We start from the raw sequence: 15,697 nt of genomic DNA on the forward strand, positions 1-15,697 counted from the left end.
TGGCTCACGCCTGTAATCCCAGTACTTTGGGAGGCTGAGGCAGGCAGATCTCAAGATCAGGAGTTCAAGACCAGCCTGGCCAATATGGTGAAACCCTGTCACTACTAAAAGTACAAAAGTTAGCCAGGCATGGTGGTGGGCTCCTGTAGTCCCAGCTATTTGGGAGGCTGAGGCAGGAGAATCGCTTGAACCCAGGAGGCGGAGGTTGCAGTGAGCCGAGATCACACCACTGCACTCCAGCCTGGGCGACAGAGCGAGACCGCATTTCAAAAAAAAAAAGAAAGAAATGTAATCCCTGGCTGGGCGCGGTGGCTCACACCTGTAATCCCAGTGCTTTGGGAGGCCGAAGTGGGCAGATCACTTGAGGTCAGGAGGTTGACACCAGCCTGGCCAACATGGTGAAATCCTGACTCTACTTTAAAGATACAAAAATTAGCTGGGCGTAGTGGTGTGCACCTCTGCTCCCACCTACTTGGGAGGCTGAGGCAGGCGGATCAGGAACCCAGGAAACAGAGGCTGCAGTGAGCCAAGATTGCACCATTGCACTCCAGCCTGGGCAACTGAGGGAGACTCCATATCAAAAAAAAAAAAAAAAAAAAGAGAAAGAAAGAAAGAAAGAACAAAGAAATGTAATCCCTAATGTTGGAGGTGGGGCCTGGGGGAAGTGTTTGGGTCCTGGTGGTGGGTCCCTTACAAATGGCTTAGCACCATCCCTTTGGTGATCTTTTGCTCAGTTAGTTCACATGAGATCTAGGTGGCACCCCCTACTCCTGCTTCTGCTCTCGCCATGTGATACACAGGCTCCTCCCTCACTTTCTGCCATGAGTGGAAGCTTCCTGAGGGCTCACCAGCAGCAGATGCCAGCACTATGCTTCCTGTACAACCTGCAGAACCATGAGCCAATGAAACCTCTTTTCTTTATAAATTACTCAGTCTCAGGTATTCCTTTGTAGCAACTCAAGAGGGAACTAACACAACGTGGAAGTGGCACATGTCCTGAACTGCTCAGGGTGTCCCCACCTCACACAGTGCTGGAGGCTCCACTCACCCGACAGGCCCTTCCCCATTAACGACACTATCCATGTCAAACTCTAGCTCCTCCCGTGTGGGCTCCTCTTCTGATTTCCTGGCAAGGGGGGAAGCACAGAGCGAGAAATGAGGGGAAGAGGAGGTGGAGAGGCATTCTCCAGCAAAACTCAAACTTCTTCACCTGGAGATGTGGCAGAGAGACAGAGAAGTGGTCTCCTAAAGTCACCCCAAAGGGACCTTCCCTCAGAGCCATGGCCAGAAAGGCAGAGTAACTGCCACTACAGGCACCACAGGGAGGATCCCCTCAAAACTCACCTCCCACAGCACTCCCTTAGCAGAGGGAGAGAGAGTCCCATTCCTAGGGAAGGGACACAATGGGCAGATGAGGGAAGAAACGTGGGCAGAGTGGGCAGGAAGGAGAAACTGAGCACCCCACCCCCATCCCCGCCACTCTCACCCCAGGGTACTGACCTGAAGGTGATGAGGCGGGTGTAGATGAGTGGAGGGCAAAAGAAGGCGAGAACCAGGGCCCAGATGGGTGTAGTGCTGGCCATGTCTCCCCACCACTTCTGTGTCAGCAGAGACTGCAGGGGATGGGAAGGATTAGGATCCAAATCTCCCCCACAGCCCCCTCCCTAAGATGCCCAGCAAGGGTTGGACCACAGCTCCAGAGTACAGAGCAAGTGCCCAATGTCACAGCCACAACTATTGAGGTAGGGAAACAGTGGTGAAAGGCAAAGACAACTTGGGCCAGGTTTTGGCAGTAAACAGTCAACACTTAAATTGACACCATATGGCAGATACAGGGCTAAGCACTTTATGTAGATTAGTCCACTGAACCCTTGACACATAAGGGGGTGGGTACTAGTATCTCCTCCTTGGTACACATGAAGCACAGAGAGGTTAAGGAAATGGCCCAAAGAAACACAGCTTGTATGTGGTAGAGCTGGAATCCATGAGTTTAACCACTATCCACAGCAAGGGACTCTGGGTAGCTGTTTGAAATGTCAGGCAAACCATTCCAACAGATGAGGATGGGACTTCCTGTTGGGCACAACTTCCTGTACTGAAGTGGGACTCTGAGCCCCTGTCAGATTTAAACTAAAAATATTGATAATGTTTCCAATATGTCAACTTGTCAGGATCGGAGAGACCGTGGGAGCAAGTAGGGCTTCCCGAGACAGATGATTTCCTATAGGAAGGGTGAGATTTCCTAGGCCAAAGTTTGTTTATGTCCAAAAAAAAAAAAAAACAGGTAATTGTTCAGTGAGGCCATTCTAATTGCTGAAAACTGAAACTAGGGACCTCTAAAGGAAGTGGGAAGGACTTCCTGTGGATGATGTAGGACTTCCTGTGGGTGAGCTAGGACTTCCTTTGAAAGAAATGGACTCTTCCGTGGAAGCGGGAAGGACTTCCAAGGTTAAAGGTGGAATTTCCTGATAGGGTCACCAGGAGTTTCTCTATCTGGAGTGGAACTTTTTAGGAGGATGGGCTTTGCCGTGGGAAAGTTGGCTTTTGGTGGAAGGGAGTGGGGCTTCTTATGGGAAGAGCAGCCTTTCTGAGAGAGAAGAGAGACTTTCTGGGGAATCTCCAGGGAGAGTGGCTGGGCAAGACCATAGATGTTCCCAGTGGCAGGGGCTCATCCCCATACTTCCCAGAGTCCACTCGGAGACTGTTTGGGATGTTGGTGTCGCAGATACTCACCTGTACCCCATCCTGGGCAAAGAAGGCACGGGCGTCAGCTTGCATGGCCAGCTGGAGGCAAGTGGCATCCCCCCAGAGCGGGCAGCGACGGAGGAGGAGGCGGGCAGCCCTCACCTCACTGCTGCGATAGCACTCGCCAAAGAGGTCTAGGGGCAGAGGAGTTAGTTATGTGACAGGGATGGGAAGGAGTAGGGTGAGGGTATGAAGGGAGAGGAAAGGGAATTTAAGGGGATGGCGCAGGGATATGTGAGGAGTGCGGAGATGCACTTCCCCCTCTGGCAGCAGCCCCCGTCCCTGCTCCCAGGCACCGTGCCCCACGCACCAACGCCCATCCCCTCAAACTTGAACGCCAGGTCTTTCCTCCGTGCTGCCTCCTCAGCATCAGGCTCCAGGCGTGCCATCACCCGGAGCAGCAAACAGGCCCCAAGAGCTGAGGAAACCGCATTGGAACCCTGGAGAGACAAAGAGGGCACGGATGCGTCAAAGAGGGTTCATAGAGGGGGAGAAAGCCTGAAGTCAAGGGAAGGGACAGAGTCAGAGGTCAGAAACTAACTGGGGTTATCAGAGGCCAAGGATGAAGTAATGTTTGGAGATGGATCTGGAAGAAACTGAAAGTCAGTTGAAAATGACAGAAGTCAGGTGGTTCAGAGACCAGGGATGCAAGTCAGGGGCTGGGCTGCATTAGAATGAATTCAGCAGTCACAGACAGGTCAAGAAGCAGTTGGAGGCTGGGTAAAGTGGCTCACGACTGTAATCCCAGCACGTTGGGAGGCTGAAGTGAAACCAGCTTTGCAAAAATGATAACTGAGGAAACTATGACAATGAAAGAAATCAAACCTGACGGACTCCATCTTGCTTCTAACCCTGAAGCTGTCCTTGTTCATTCCTGGGCATAGGCTGAACTAACTTTGGGAAGGAATTCTGTTCATGGTTTGACTCTGAAACAAAATTGATAATAGTCCTTTCCCCAAAGACTCCCTTCTTGCCTGGAGACTAGTCTACCTTTGCAGGACTAACAAATTAGCTACAAGATTAGAAATTATGGTTAGGGGTCATGTAGCCTCTGGCTCCCCCGATTGCTCCTGGGGATAACATCACTATTGTAACACCTAAGATGAGTGCTTGAGATAGTTTGCAGACCCTGCACTGGATGGATCAGCTGACACCACCCAGGCTGTCGTCTGGCTCAACAGAGTTCTGCCATCCCACCCAGGAACAGAAGACAGCAAGAAAAACCTCACTTCCAACTCCTGTGATTCCATCTCCAACCTGACCAATCAGCACTCCCCACTTCCCAAGCCCCTACCCGCCAAATTATCTTTAAAAACTGTGATCCCCGAATCCTCGAGGAGACTGATTTGAGTGATAATAAAACTGAGGTCTCCCACACAGCCGGCTCTGCACGAATTACTCTTTCTCCATTACAATTTCCCTGTTTTGATAAATCAGCTCTGTCTAGGCAGCGGGCAAAGTGAACCCACTGGGTGGTTACAAATGAGGAGCATTGCTTGAGCCCGGGAATTCAAGACCAGCCTAGGCAACATAGTGAGACTCCATCTCTACAAAAAAATTTTTTTTTTAGTTAGCCAGGCGTGGTGGTCTGCTCCTGTAGTCCCAGCTACTAGGGAAGCTGAGGTAGGAGGATCGAGTCAGCCCAGTAGGTTGAGGCTGCAGTGAGCCATGATCGTGCCACTGCACTCCAGCCTGGATGACTGAGGAAGACCCTGTCTCTAACAATAAAATTTTTAAAAGCACTTGGAGAGGTGACCAAAAATGCCAGTGGAGGGAACTTCAAAACTTCATCCCTCCACAAAAGCAATCAATAGCTATCAAAAACTGTCAGAATCAACTTTTCTAGAATTCTGGAATCTAATCAAAAACTTATAAAAAAAAAAAAACAACAAGAAAATGCTGAATGAAGAGACTACTAAATTTCAGTAAGAGGGCACTGTGACATTTTAACCTACCCACTTATTATCCGAGCTCCCCAGCTCAGTGGCAACCTTGAAGACAAAGACACACACTCCTGGTGTGGATCGCTAGTACTAGAGGGAGCAATTCAGACCTTACCCTCCAGAATTGTGGTTGTGTGTGTGGCCCTATCTGGTATCTCCCTGAAGCAACAGCTCAAGGGCTTGACTTTGCTTCACCTGCCTTAGAGCTTTCCCCAGAGAAAAAGTGGCTTTCCAGGCAGTGTGTGTTAAAATCTTTTTTTTTTTTTTTGAGACGGACTTTCACTCTTGTTGCCAAGGCTGGAGTGCAATGGTGCGATCTCAGCTCACCACAACCTCTGCCTCCTAGGTTCAAGCAATTCTCCTGCCTCAGCCTCCCGAGTAGCTGGGATTACAGATATGCGCCACCACGCCCGGCTAATTTTTTGTACTTTTAGTAGAGATAGGGTTTCTCCATGTTGGTCAGGCTGGTCTTGAACTCCTGACCTCAGGTGATCCACCTGCCTCAGCCTCCCAAAGTGCTGGGATTACAGGCGTGAGCCACTGAGCCCAGCCTGTTAAAATCTTTTAAAGGCAAATGAATTAACCACATCCATCTGAGGCAAGGAATCACAGTAGAGGCAGTAATAGATACACTAAGCATCTTGGGAAGAAAGAGGCCATGAAAGGAAATACTTGGAGGGAATAAGGGCTTTGAAAAGCTTCCTTGTGTACCAGGAAATCCAGAAGGCTAGATGCATGACTAGGGCTAGAGGCATGCTCAGAAAATACGAGAGAAAACCTGAAGCTCTTATATCTGGCTGAACTTTAGGCTCTGCACAAGCAGGAAGTGAAGACTAAAGCAGAATTGTAAACGGCTTGGCTAAGTATTGAAAGACTGCTTCAATATACAGCCACGGTGGGCATAGCTCACGCCTCTAATCCCAGCACTTACAGGGAGTTTCTTGTTGTATTTGCTTCTGTGGTTCTAGGCATTTAAGGATATCTCTGTCAAGTCACTAGCAGACCACTAAGCTAACAGAAGAGGGGCTTCCATGGCCACACATGACAAAGAATACACACTTTCCAAAAAAAGTTTAGAGAAGTCACTAAACAGGGTGGGCGCGGTGGCTCACGCCTGTAATCCTAACACTTTGGGAGGCCGAGGCAGGTGGATCACCTGAGGTCAGGAGTTTGAGGCCAGCCTGGCTAACATGGTGAAATCCTGTCTCTACGAAAAATACAAAAATTAGCTGGGTGGGTGTGGTGGTGCACACCTGTAATCCCAGCTACTTGGGAGGCTGAGGCAGAAGAATCACTTAAACCTGGGAGGTGGAGCTTGCAGTGAGCTGAGATTGCACCACCGCACTCTAGCCTGGGCCACAGAGCAAGACTCCCTCCGCGCCCCCCACCGCAAAAAAAAGAAAAAGAAAAAAGAAAAGTCACTAAACAAACAACAATGACCCACAATGAGCAGCAGCCACAGCAAACCCTGGAGGGAGGGCATAAGCTGATTTCCAGAGTTGCCACATTATCATATTCAAAATGTTCCACTTTTCAACAAAAAATTATGAGGCATGCAAAGAAACAAGACAATATGGTTCATATACTGGAAAAAAAAAAGAAATTAATAGAGACCAGGCACAGTGGCTCACACTTGTAATCTCAGCACTTTGGGAGGCCCAGGCAGGAGGTTGCTCGAGCCCAAGAATTCAAGACCAACCTGGGCAACATAGTAAGATCCCATCTCTGCAAATTTTTTAAAATTAGCTTGGCATGTGGCTGGTAGACCCAACTACTCAGGAGGCTGAGGTGGGAGGATTGCTTGAGTCCAAGAAGTAAAGGTTGCAGTGAACTTTGGTCACACCACTGCAGTCCAGCCTGAGTGACAGAATGAGACTCTGTCTCAACAACAACAAAAAAAAAAAAAAAAGAAAGAAAAGAAATGAATAGAAATAAGTAGAAAAAAAAAATAAATGAATAGAAACTATCCCTGAGAAAACTCAGACATTGAACTTACTAGACAAAGACTTTAAATAAACTCTTAAATATGCTCAAACAGCTAAAGGAAATCATGAAAAAAGAACTAAAGGGAGCCAGAAAAAAGATGTCTCACCACCTAGAGAATAAGAATACAGAGATAGAGGCAGGGTTTCCTGAAACTGGGTTAATTCTTTATAGAAATGTGAACACTGAATTTATTTTTTTAAAAATAAAAATTAAAAAAAAGAAAAACACACACAGAAAACATCTTATATGTATATAGGTCTTGAGTGAAGTGGCTGCTTTTTTTTTCTGCTTTTTGTAGAAGAGATTGAGAATGGTATTGTAATCAAAAATAAAGTTTTGTAGTGGGACCAGGAAAAAAAAAAAGACAGACTACAGATGCCGGGCGCAGTGACTCACGCCTGTAATCCCAGCACTTTGGGAGGCCAAGGAGGGCAGATCACGAGGTCAGGAGATCGCGACCATCCTGGCTAACACGGTGAAACCCCGTCACTACTAAAAAAATACAAAAAAATTAGCCAGGTGTGGTGGCAGGCGCCTGTAGTCCCAGCTACTCGGGAGGCTGAGGCAGGAGAACGGCGTGAACCCAGGAGGCGGAGCTTGCAGTGAGCAGAGATCGAGCCACTGCACTCCAGCCTGGGCAACTGAGCAAGACTCTGTCTCAAAAAAAAAAAAAAGAAAGCAAAGAAAAGAAAAAGAAAAAGACTGCAGAGATAGAAATGAACCAAATAGAAACTCTGAAGCTAAAAAGCACAATAACTGAAACATAAAAACCACTAGAGGGACTCAACAGTAGATTCATAAAAAAGGCAAAATAAAGATCAGTGAATTTGAAGCCAAGTCCATTGAGATTATCCAGCCTGAGGAGAAAAAAAAAAACAAATGAAGGAAAATAAGCAGAGCCTCAGGGACTTGCGAGACACCATCCAGAATATTAATACATACATAATGAGAGTCCAAAAGGAAAAGAGAGAGAGAAAGGGAAAGAAATAATATTTGAAGATATAATGCCCTAAAAACTTCCAAAATGTGATGAAAAACATAAGTCTACACATCCAGGAAGCTCAAGGAACTCCAAGTAAAAGAAATTCACAGGCTCACGCCTGTAATCCCAGCACTTTGGGAGGCCAAAGCAGGCGGATCACAAGATCAGCAGATCAAGACCACGGTGAAACCCCATCTCTACTAAAATACAAAAAATTAGCCAGGTGTGGTGGTGGGCGCCTGTAGTCCCAGCTGCTTGGGAGGCTGAGGCAGGAGAACGGCATGAACCCAGAAGATGGAGCTTGCAGTGAGCAGAGATCATGCCACTGCACTCTAGCCTGGGCAACAGAGCAAGACTCCATCTCAAAAAAAAAAAAAAAGAAAAAAAGAAATTCACAGAGATCCACATTGAGATATATTATCAAAGGCCAAAACAAAGAGAGAATCTTGGCCAGGCACAGTGGCACATGCCTGTAATCCCAGCATTTTGGGAAGCCGAGGCGGGTGGATCACTTGAGGTCAGGAGTCCAGCCTGGCCAACATGGTGAAACCCCATCTCTACTAAAAACAAATAAATAAATAAAAATACAAAAATTAGCCAGGCGTGGGTGGGGGCAGGTGCCTGTAATCCCAGCTACTCTGGAGGCTGAGGCAGGAGAATTACTTGAACCCGGGAGACTGAGGTTGCAGTAAGCCAAGATTGCGCCACTGCACTGCAGCCTGGATGACAGAGCAAGACTCTGTCTCAAAAAATAAAAACATAAAATAATGCATGATATGAGAGAGAGAAAAGAAAGAGGAAGCAGTTGGAGGCATATATCAGGGAGGGAGGATGGGGCGCCTGTCAGGTGACACCGGAGGTCGGGGAATTGTATGGTAATTGTATCGTGAACATTGGCATCCAGTGGCCTAAAGGACAGGGATGCAGGAGAGCCAAGTCAGCACTCACCATCTCCCAGAAGTACATGGCCATCTGTGCCCTGTTCAGCAACAGTGCCCAAAGAAGCAGGTCACTCCAGGGGGCCTGCCCGAGGCCAGCATCCAGCGAGAGCAGCGAGGTGGCCTTGTCCGAGAGCAGATACATCTGCCAGCAAAAGGAGGGGTGGTGAGGACTGGCCCCTTCCCAACACTGCCCACCACCAGCCCTGCCCCTGGTTTGGCCACGCCCCATCCCTGATGTAATCCCGCCTCCAGGTCCTTCCCGCGCGGGGGGGGGCCCCCAGCTTTGCCCGGTCCTTACGCTGTCCCCGAAGCCCTGGCCTGGGTGAGGGTCCCAGGCGCCCCCGGAGGGGTACCTCGGCGCGCACATCTTCCCCAGCAGCATCCTCAGCACATGCCCCACGCCAGGGGGCCGGGGCTCCGCAGCTCCCCCTTTTAGGGCTGAGGCTTTGGTGCCTGCGCTGTGGGACGCCTGGTCCAAAAGGTTACGGATGAGCGAGTTGGGGGGCGCCGCGCTGTAGAGTTGGGCCAGGCGCATCGGGGTCAGGAAGTGGCCCAGGCTGAGGCCGTGGGAAATGAGCAAGCGCACGAACTCAGGCCGGTCATTCAGCAGGGCGTCCATGAGGGAGGCTTCGAGATGGAAGGACTGGCGGGGGTGGGATGAACAGGGGAAGAGATTAGCTCAAAGGTTAAGGACAAGAGATGGGCAAGGGTATGAGGGACGGATGGATGGATGGATGGATGGATGGATGGGCAGATGAATGGATGGATGGACAGATGGATGGATGAATGGATGAGTAGATGAATGGACAGATGGATGGATGGATGGATGGATGGATGGATGGATGGATGGATGGACAGATGGATGGATGGATGGACGGACGGACAGACGGACGGACGGACGGACGGATGGACAAATGGATGGATGGATGGATAAATAGAAGGATGAATGAATGGATAGTACAGGGTGGATGGATGGATAGATAGACAGATGGATGGGTGGGGAGAGAGGAAACAAGATGGGACAGATGGACAATCAGAGATGGATGGACAATTAAGGGAAGGCTGGACAGGCCATAATGGAAGGCAGGGTGGAGGGGTGTCTAAGAAGGCAGAGAGGCCAGGTGTGGTGGCTCATGCCTGTAATCCCAGCACTTTGGGAGGCCGAGGAGGGCGGATCACGAGGTCAAGAGATCGAGACCATCCTGGCTAACACGGTGAAACCCCGTCTCTACTAAAAATACAAAAAGATTAGCCGGGTGTGGTGGTGGGCACCTGTAGTCCCAGCTACTCAGGAGGCTGAGGCAGAAGAATGGCGTGAACCCAGGAGGCGGAGCTTGCAGTGAGCTGGGATCACACCACTGCACTCCAGGCTGGGTGACAGAGTGAGACTCCGTCTCAAAAAAAAAAAAAAAAAAGAGGGCAGAGAGGGAGGAGAGCACGGTCCCTTTATCAGTATGCCCAACCCCCAGGCCCTGACCCCTCACCCGCCATTGGATGTCCCCCCGAAAGAGTTCACTCTGGGCAATGTCCACGCGGTTCCAAGCCACAGCCAAACGCAGCTCATCCAGGTAGGCTGAGGCCTCCGAGCTCCCACATGCTGGAAGGATTAGAGGGAGAGGGGACAAGAAGTCAGGGGAGGAGGGACATCTGCTGAATGTCTATTTTGCTTCTATTTTGCATGCCTGACTTTTAAACTCTGCATAAAGGGGGTGCTACTGGGCAGAGTGTGTTTAAGCAGTCAGGCTATCATAGGCATAAGGTCATTTGGCTCAGGGCCAGAGCACAGACCACTGGTTTACAGCCCCCAAGAAGAAAGAAAAGGAATCACTTATTCATTTAATATTTATTGAGGTATGTTATGGACCAAGCAGTGGGAGGGATGGAGAGAGAAATTGGATACAGTTCCTACCCTGAAGAAGCTGGTTCCATTGGGGGAACTATGTCCCCTCAACACGTAACTACCCTCAGAGTGCTTGGTGCCCTCAGAGGTAAGCATATAATATGATTAGGATGGATGGATGGATGGATGGATGGATGGATGGATGGATGGATGGATGGGATGGATAAATGGATGAATGAAAGGATAAAGAGATGGAAGAATGAACAGATGAATGGATAGATGGATGTACAGGGTGGATAGATGGATAGATGGACAGACAGATGGACGGATGGGGAGAGAGGAAACAAGATGGGGCAGTTGGACAATCAGAGATAGATGGGCAATTAAAGAGAAGGCTGGACAGGCCATAATGGAAGGGAGGGTGGAGGGGTGTCTAAGAAGGCATATATAGGCATATAATATGATTAGGGCCCAGAGGAGTATATGGTCACAGAGGTATAGAGTGGCCCAAGAGAGCTCCCAGAGAATGGGTGTTGAGGTAGCGCTTTGAAAGACCACCAGGATTGAGAGGTGTGCATCTAAGGTGGGAAAAGGGCATTCAAAGCAGCAGGCACAGCAGAAGCAAAGGACTGGGTGCGAAAAAAAAGAAAAAAAAAACACAGCAGATGATGACAAATGTGAGTCACTCTGATTTCTGAAACTTGGGGCATATTGTGAGGGGAAAGAGGCGACAACAGCAGAAAATGAGATTGGAAAAAATCTGAACACGAGAGGGACTCCGAGAGACCCTGGAGGTCACCGAAACGGCAAGAGAAAACAAGAAACCCTTAAAAATTTGATCCAGCTATTTAGTGGATCCAAACATGTGCAGTCAACAGGGGCATGAAAAGTCCTGAAGGGCATCTGTCGTGACATGGAGTTAGGTTTCCTTCTGCCCCCACTTGCTCCATAGCTATCTCCAAAACAAATTCATCTCATGCTGGTTGCTCCAAAAACTGGTACCACAGAAAGAGATAATCTCATGTAGTGGAGATGAGCAATGGGCTGAGGGCCAGGCAGACGTGGGTTCCAGTCTCCGGTCCACCAGTACCAACTGAGTGACTTCAGGCAAGCCATTGAATCTTGGGAGCCTCGGTTTCCTCATCTATTACATGGGAAATAGTGGCACCCCCTTTATGGCACTGTAATCAATTACAGTAACTGTGGGAAGAAGTTCCACGCTGTGGCGACTCTGCGGCTTGGCCGGTGGAACCTCTAAGGCTGTACTTGAGGAAACAGAGACCTGGAAAAGCAGTAACATGTCTAGGACCTCATGGCTTTCTGTGCTCTTTCAAAACCCAGACGTCCATTCAGAGCGGGCTTTTCGTATGATTTTCTACGATTCTATGAAGCTCTCCTACTTTCCCCACAGTTTCAAAAGAAGGAAACAAAATCATTTATAATATCTTGCTTTATAGGCCGGGCGCGGCCGGCCTATAATCCTGTAATCCCAGCACTTTGGGAGGCCAAGGTGGGCGGATCGCCTGAGCTCAGGAGTTCGAGACCAGCCTGGGCAACATGGTGAAACCCCATCTCTACTAAAATACAAAAAAATTAGCTGGGCATGGTACTGTGTGCCTGTAGTCCCAGCTACTCAGGAGGCTGAGGCAGGAGAATGGCTTGAACCTGGGAGGCGGAGGTTGCAGTGAGCCGAGATCGCATCACTGCATTCCAGCCTGGGTAAGAGAGGGAGACTCCATCTCAAATAATCATAACAGGCTGGGCGTGGTGACTCACGCCTGTAATCCCAACACTTTGGGAGGCCGAGGTGGGTGAATCACCTGAGGTCAGGAGTTCGAGACCAGCCTGACCAACATGGAGAAACCTCGCCTCTACTAAAAATAAAATATTAGTTGGGTGTGGTGGTTCATGCCTGTAGTGCCAGCTACTCGGGAGGCTGAGGCAGGAGAATCGCTTGAACCCGGGAGGTGGAGGTTGCAGTGAGCCAAGATCACGCCATTGCACTCCAGCCTGGGCAACAAGAGTGAAACTCTGTCGCAAAAATAATAATAGGCCAGGCACAGTGGCTCACGCCTGTAATCCCAGCACTTTGGGAGGCTGAGATGAGCAGATCACAAGGTCAAGAGATCGAGACCACCCTGGCTAACACAGCAGAACCCCATCTCTACTAAATATACAAAAAGTTAGCCAGGCGTGGTGGCAGGCACCTGTAGTCCCAGCTACTTAGGAGGCTGAGGCAGGAGGATGGCATGAACCTGGGAGGCGGAGCTTGCAGTGAGCTGGGATCACACCACTGCACTCCAGCCTGGGCAACAGAGCGAGACTCCGTCTCAAAAATAATAATAATAATAATAATAATAATAATAATATCTTGCTTTACATTCCGCCTTAATCTGGCACCATTTGTCACCTGGGCACCCGACCCTGGCCCCACCTTGTCCCTTCATACTTACCGTGTTCCATACTCAACTCAGCGTCTAGCCCTCAAACCCATCTTCCCTACGTCCTCATCTCAGGAACAGCCCCTCTGTCCACCCAGTCAATAATGCAGACCCGCAGGTACTGTCCTTGTCCCTTCCTGCCCCTCCCATCTCACAGGCCATCAGCCCCCAAGCTTCCTGTCCCACATCCAGCCTCCTGACTCTCTGCTGAACCTCCCCTACTGTCCTCCTGGCCCCAGCTACAGCCCAAGCTTCGGCACCCCCCAATCACCATCACTGCAGTCTCTTCTCTCCTCTTCTCTCCTCTCCTGCCCCCACCCACTCCCAGAGGGTCTGTTTTTGTTTTTGTTTTTTGAGACAGGGTTTTCCTCTGTCACCCAGGCTGGAGTGCAGTGGCGCCATCACAGCTCTCTTCAGCTTTGAGACCTCCTGGGCTCAAGCGATCCTCCTGCCTCAGCCTCCCGAGTAGCTGGGACTACAGGCACACAGTACCATGCCCAGCTAATTTTCTATAGAGATGGGGTCTCACGACGCTGCCCAGGCTGGTCTCAAACTCCTGGGCTCAAGCAAAACTCCTTCCTTAGCCTTCCAAAGTGCTGTGATAATAGGCATGAGCCTTCACGCTTGGCCAGAGAGTCTTTTTTATCCACATAACTGACCCTGGTCCTCTGCTGCCTCTCAAGGACAGCCTTTAGCCCCTCTGCCTGGCATCTGAGGTCCTGGGTGGTTTGGTCCTACCTGCCTCACTGGCCTTGTCTCCAACACTCCCTTCATGCCAATGATACATACCAACCCTGCGAGCCTCTGACCTCTCTCCAAACATGCCCCTTGCAATGGGCTTGAGAATTACACAGACTCACATGAAAAGCCTGACCCCTGCTACTAGCTGGATGACCTTGGGCAAGCCATTTTTCCTCTCTCTGAGCCTCAGTCTCTTCATCTGCAAAATGGGATGATAATCCTTGCAGGCACGGAAGGGAGATGAAGGGCAAAAGAGTACACCAACTGCCCAGCACTGGACCTGCCTACGCTAGACTCTTAAGAAGCATTCATGGGCCGGGGGTGGTGGCTCACACCTGTAATCCCAGCACTTTGGGAGGCCGAGGCAGGCAGATCACGAGGTCAGGAGGTTGAGACCATTCTGGCCAACATGGTGAAACCCCGTCTCTACTAAAAATACAAACATTAGCCAGGCGTGGTGGCAGGTGCCTGTAGTCCCAGCTTCTCGGGAGGCTGAGGCAGGAGAATCGCTTGAAACCAGGAGGCAGGCAGAGGTTGCAGTGAGCCGAGATTGTGCCACTGCACTCCAGCCTGGGCAACAGAGCAAGACTCTGTCTCAAAAAAAAAAAAAAAAAAAAAAAAAGACGCATTCATGACCTTGCCCTTCTTTCTTGCTGAAATTTCATCCATTCAACTCTGCTATCCCCACGCCTATCAGCCATCTCCAGTTCCCCCAGTGGACAGCAATCACTTCCACTCCTGCTGGGCTTACAACACCACCCCCTCAAACCACATCTTACAGAGCTGCCGTATTTTCTCCCAGGAGGCTGCTGAGTTAACTTCCGCAGAGTGAATCAGATTTACCCACTGAGAGTTACCTTATACTGAAGGATGTGCCCCCAGAGGAAATGGAATCATATTAAGAGGAGATCCCTCTTATTGGGCCCCCACCAGGGACCGGGCACAACTCATACCTTGCCTTGGAGGCTTATAACACTTCTATAAGATATTATCTCCACTTTCCACAGAGAGAAACTGGGGCTCAGAGAGGGGAAGCTGCTTTCTCAAGACCACACAGCAAGAAAGGGGCCAAGCTGGTTTGTTTCTTTTTGATTGTTTGTTTTTGAGACAGTCTCGCTCTGTCGCCCAGGCTGGAGTGCAGTGGCACGATCTCGGCTCACGGCAACCTCCACCTCCCGGGTTCAAGCGATTCTCCTGCCTCAGCCTCCCGACTAGTTGGGATTACAGGCGCCCGCCACCACGCCCAGCTAATTTTTGTATTTTTAGTAGAGACAGGGTTTTGCCATGTTGGCCAGGCTGATCTCCAACTCCTGACCTCAAGTGATCCACCCTACGTCAGCCTCCCAAAATGTTGGGATTACAGGCGTGAGCCACTGCACCCGGCCCAAGCTGGTATTTAAATTCAGCTTCGTCTGATTCCAAAGCAAAAGTAACTGCTCTTTCTACCCTACCACAGCCTGTACCCAGCACTTTGGGAGGTCAAGGCAGGAGGATCTCTTCAGCCCAAGAGTTCAAGACCAGCCCAGGCAACATAGGGAGAAAATTAAAAATAAATTAGGTGTGGTGGCACATGGCTACTCAGAGGCTGATGCAGGAGAATCACTTGAGCCCAGGAGGTCAAGGCTGCAGTGAGCTATGATTGTCCCACTGCACTCCAGCCTGGGCAACAGAGTGAGACTGTCTCAAAAAATACATAAAAATGAATTAAGGCCGGGCGCAGTGGCTCACACCTGTAATCCAAGCACTTTGGGAGGCTGAGGCGGGTGGATCACCTGAGGTCAGGAGTTCAAAACCAGCCTGGCCAACATGGTGAAACCCTGTCTCTACTAAAAATACAAAAATTAGCCGGGTGCGGTTGTGGGCACCTGTAATCCCAGCTATTCAGGAGGCTGAGGCAGGAGAATCGCTTAAACCTGGGAGGAGAAGGTTGCAGTGAGCTGAGATGGTGCCATTGCACTCCAGCCTGGGCGACAGACAAAGACTCTTAAAAAAAAAAAAAAAAAAAAAAAAGAAAGAAATAATTAAAATAAGAAAAATAATCAAAATACATACCACACCACAAACATGAGTGGGGAGCT

General features: G+C 49.7%; 1 protein-coding gene across 11 annotated transcripts in view; it reads right to left on the reverse strand.

The window, feature by feature from the left end:
* The window catches only part of TRPM4 (transient receptor potential cation channel subfamily M member 4), a 54,848-nt gene that overhangs the window by 21,079 nt on the left and 18,072 nt on the right, over window positions 1-15,697 (reverse strand). For 9 of the 11 annotated variants that reach the window (XR_010115257.1, XM_055240342.2, XM_055240343.2 and 6 more), the window contains 7 exons: window positions 10,082-10,194; window positions 8,896-9,240; window positions 8,605-8,739; window positions 3,056-3,185; window positions 2,734-2,879; window positions 1,501-1,613; window positions 1,049-1,126 (listed from right to left, as the gene is read on the reverse strand). Coding sequence is in view for 10 of the 11 variants with exons in the window: in XM_055240342.2 (XP_055096317.1) it covers window positions 1,049-1,126; window positions 1,501-1,613; window positions 2,734-2,879; window positions 3,056-3,185; window positions 8,605-8,739; window positions 8,896-9,240; window positions 10,082-10,194 (1,060 nt within the window). In the remaining variant the exon portion in view is untranslated. Of the gene's footprint in view, window positions 1-1,048; window positions 1,127-1,500; window positions 1,614-2,733; window positions 2,880-3,055; window positions 3,186-8,604; window positions 8,740-8,895; window positions 9,241-10,081; window positions 10,195-15,697 lie in introns of those variants that run through there. The other 2 variants (XM_055240346.2, XM_055240347.2) reach the window with 2 other exon arrangements.

This window comes from Symphalangus syndactylus, chromosome 13, assembly GCF_028878055.3.
Source record: "Symphalangus syndactylus isolate Jambi chromosome 13, NHGRI_mSymSyn1-v2.1_pri, whole genome shotgun sequence".
Classification (NCBI taxonomy): Eukaryota; Metazoa; Chordata; class Mammalia; order Primates; family Hylobatidae; genus Symphalangus; species Symphalangus syndactylus.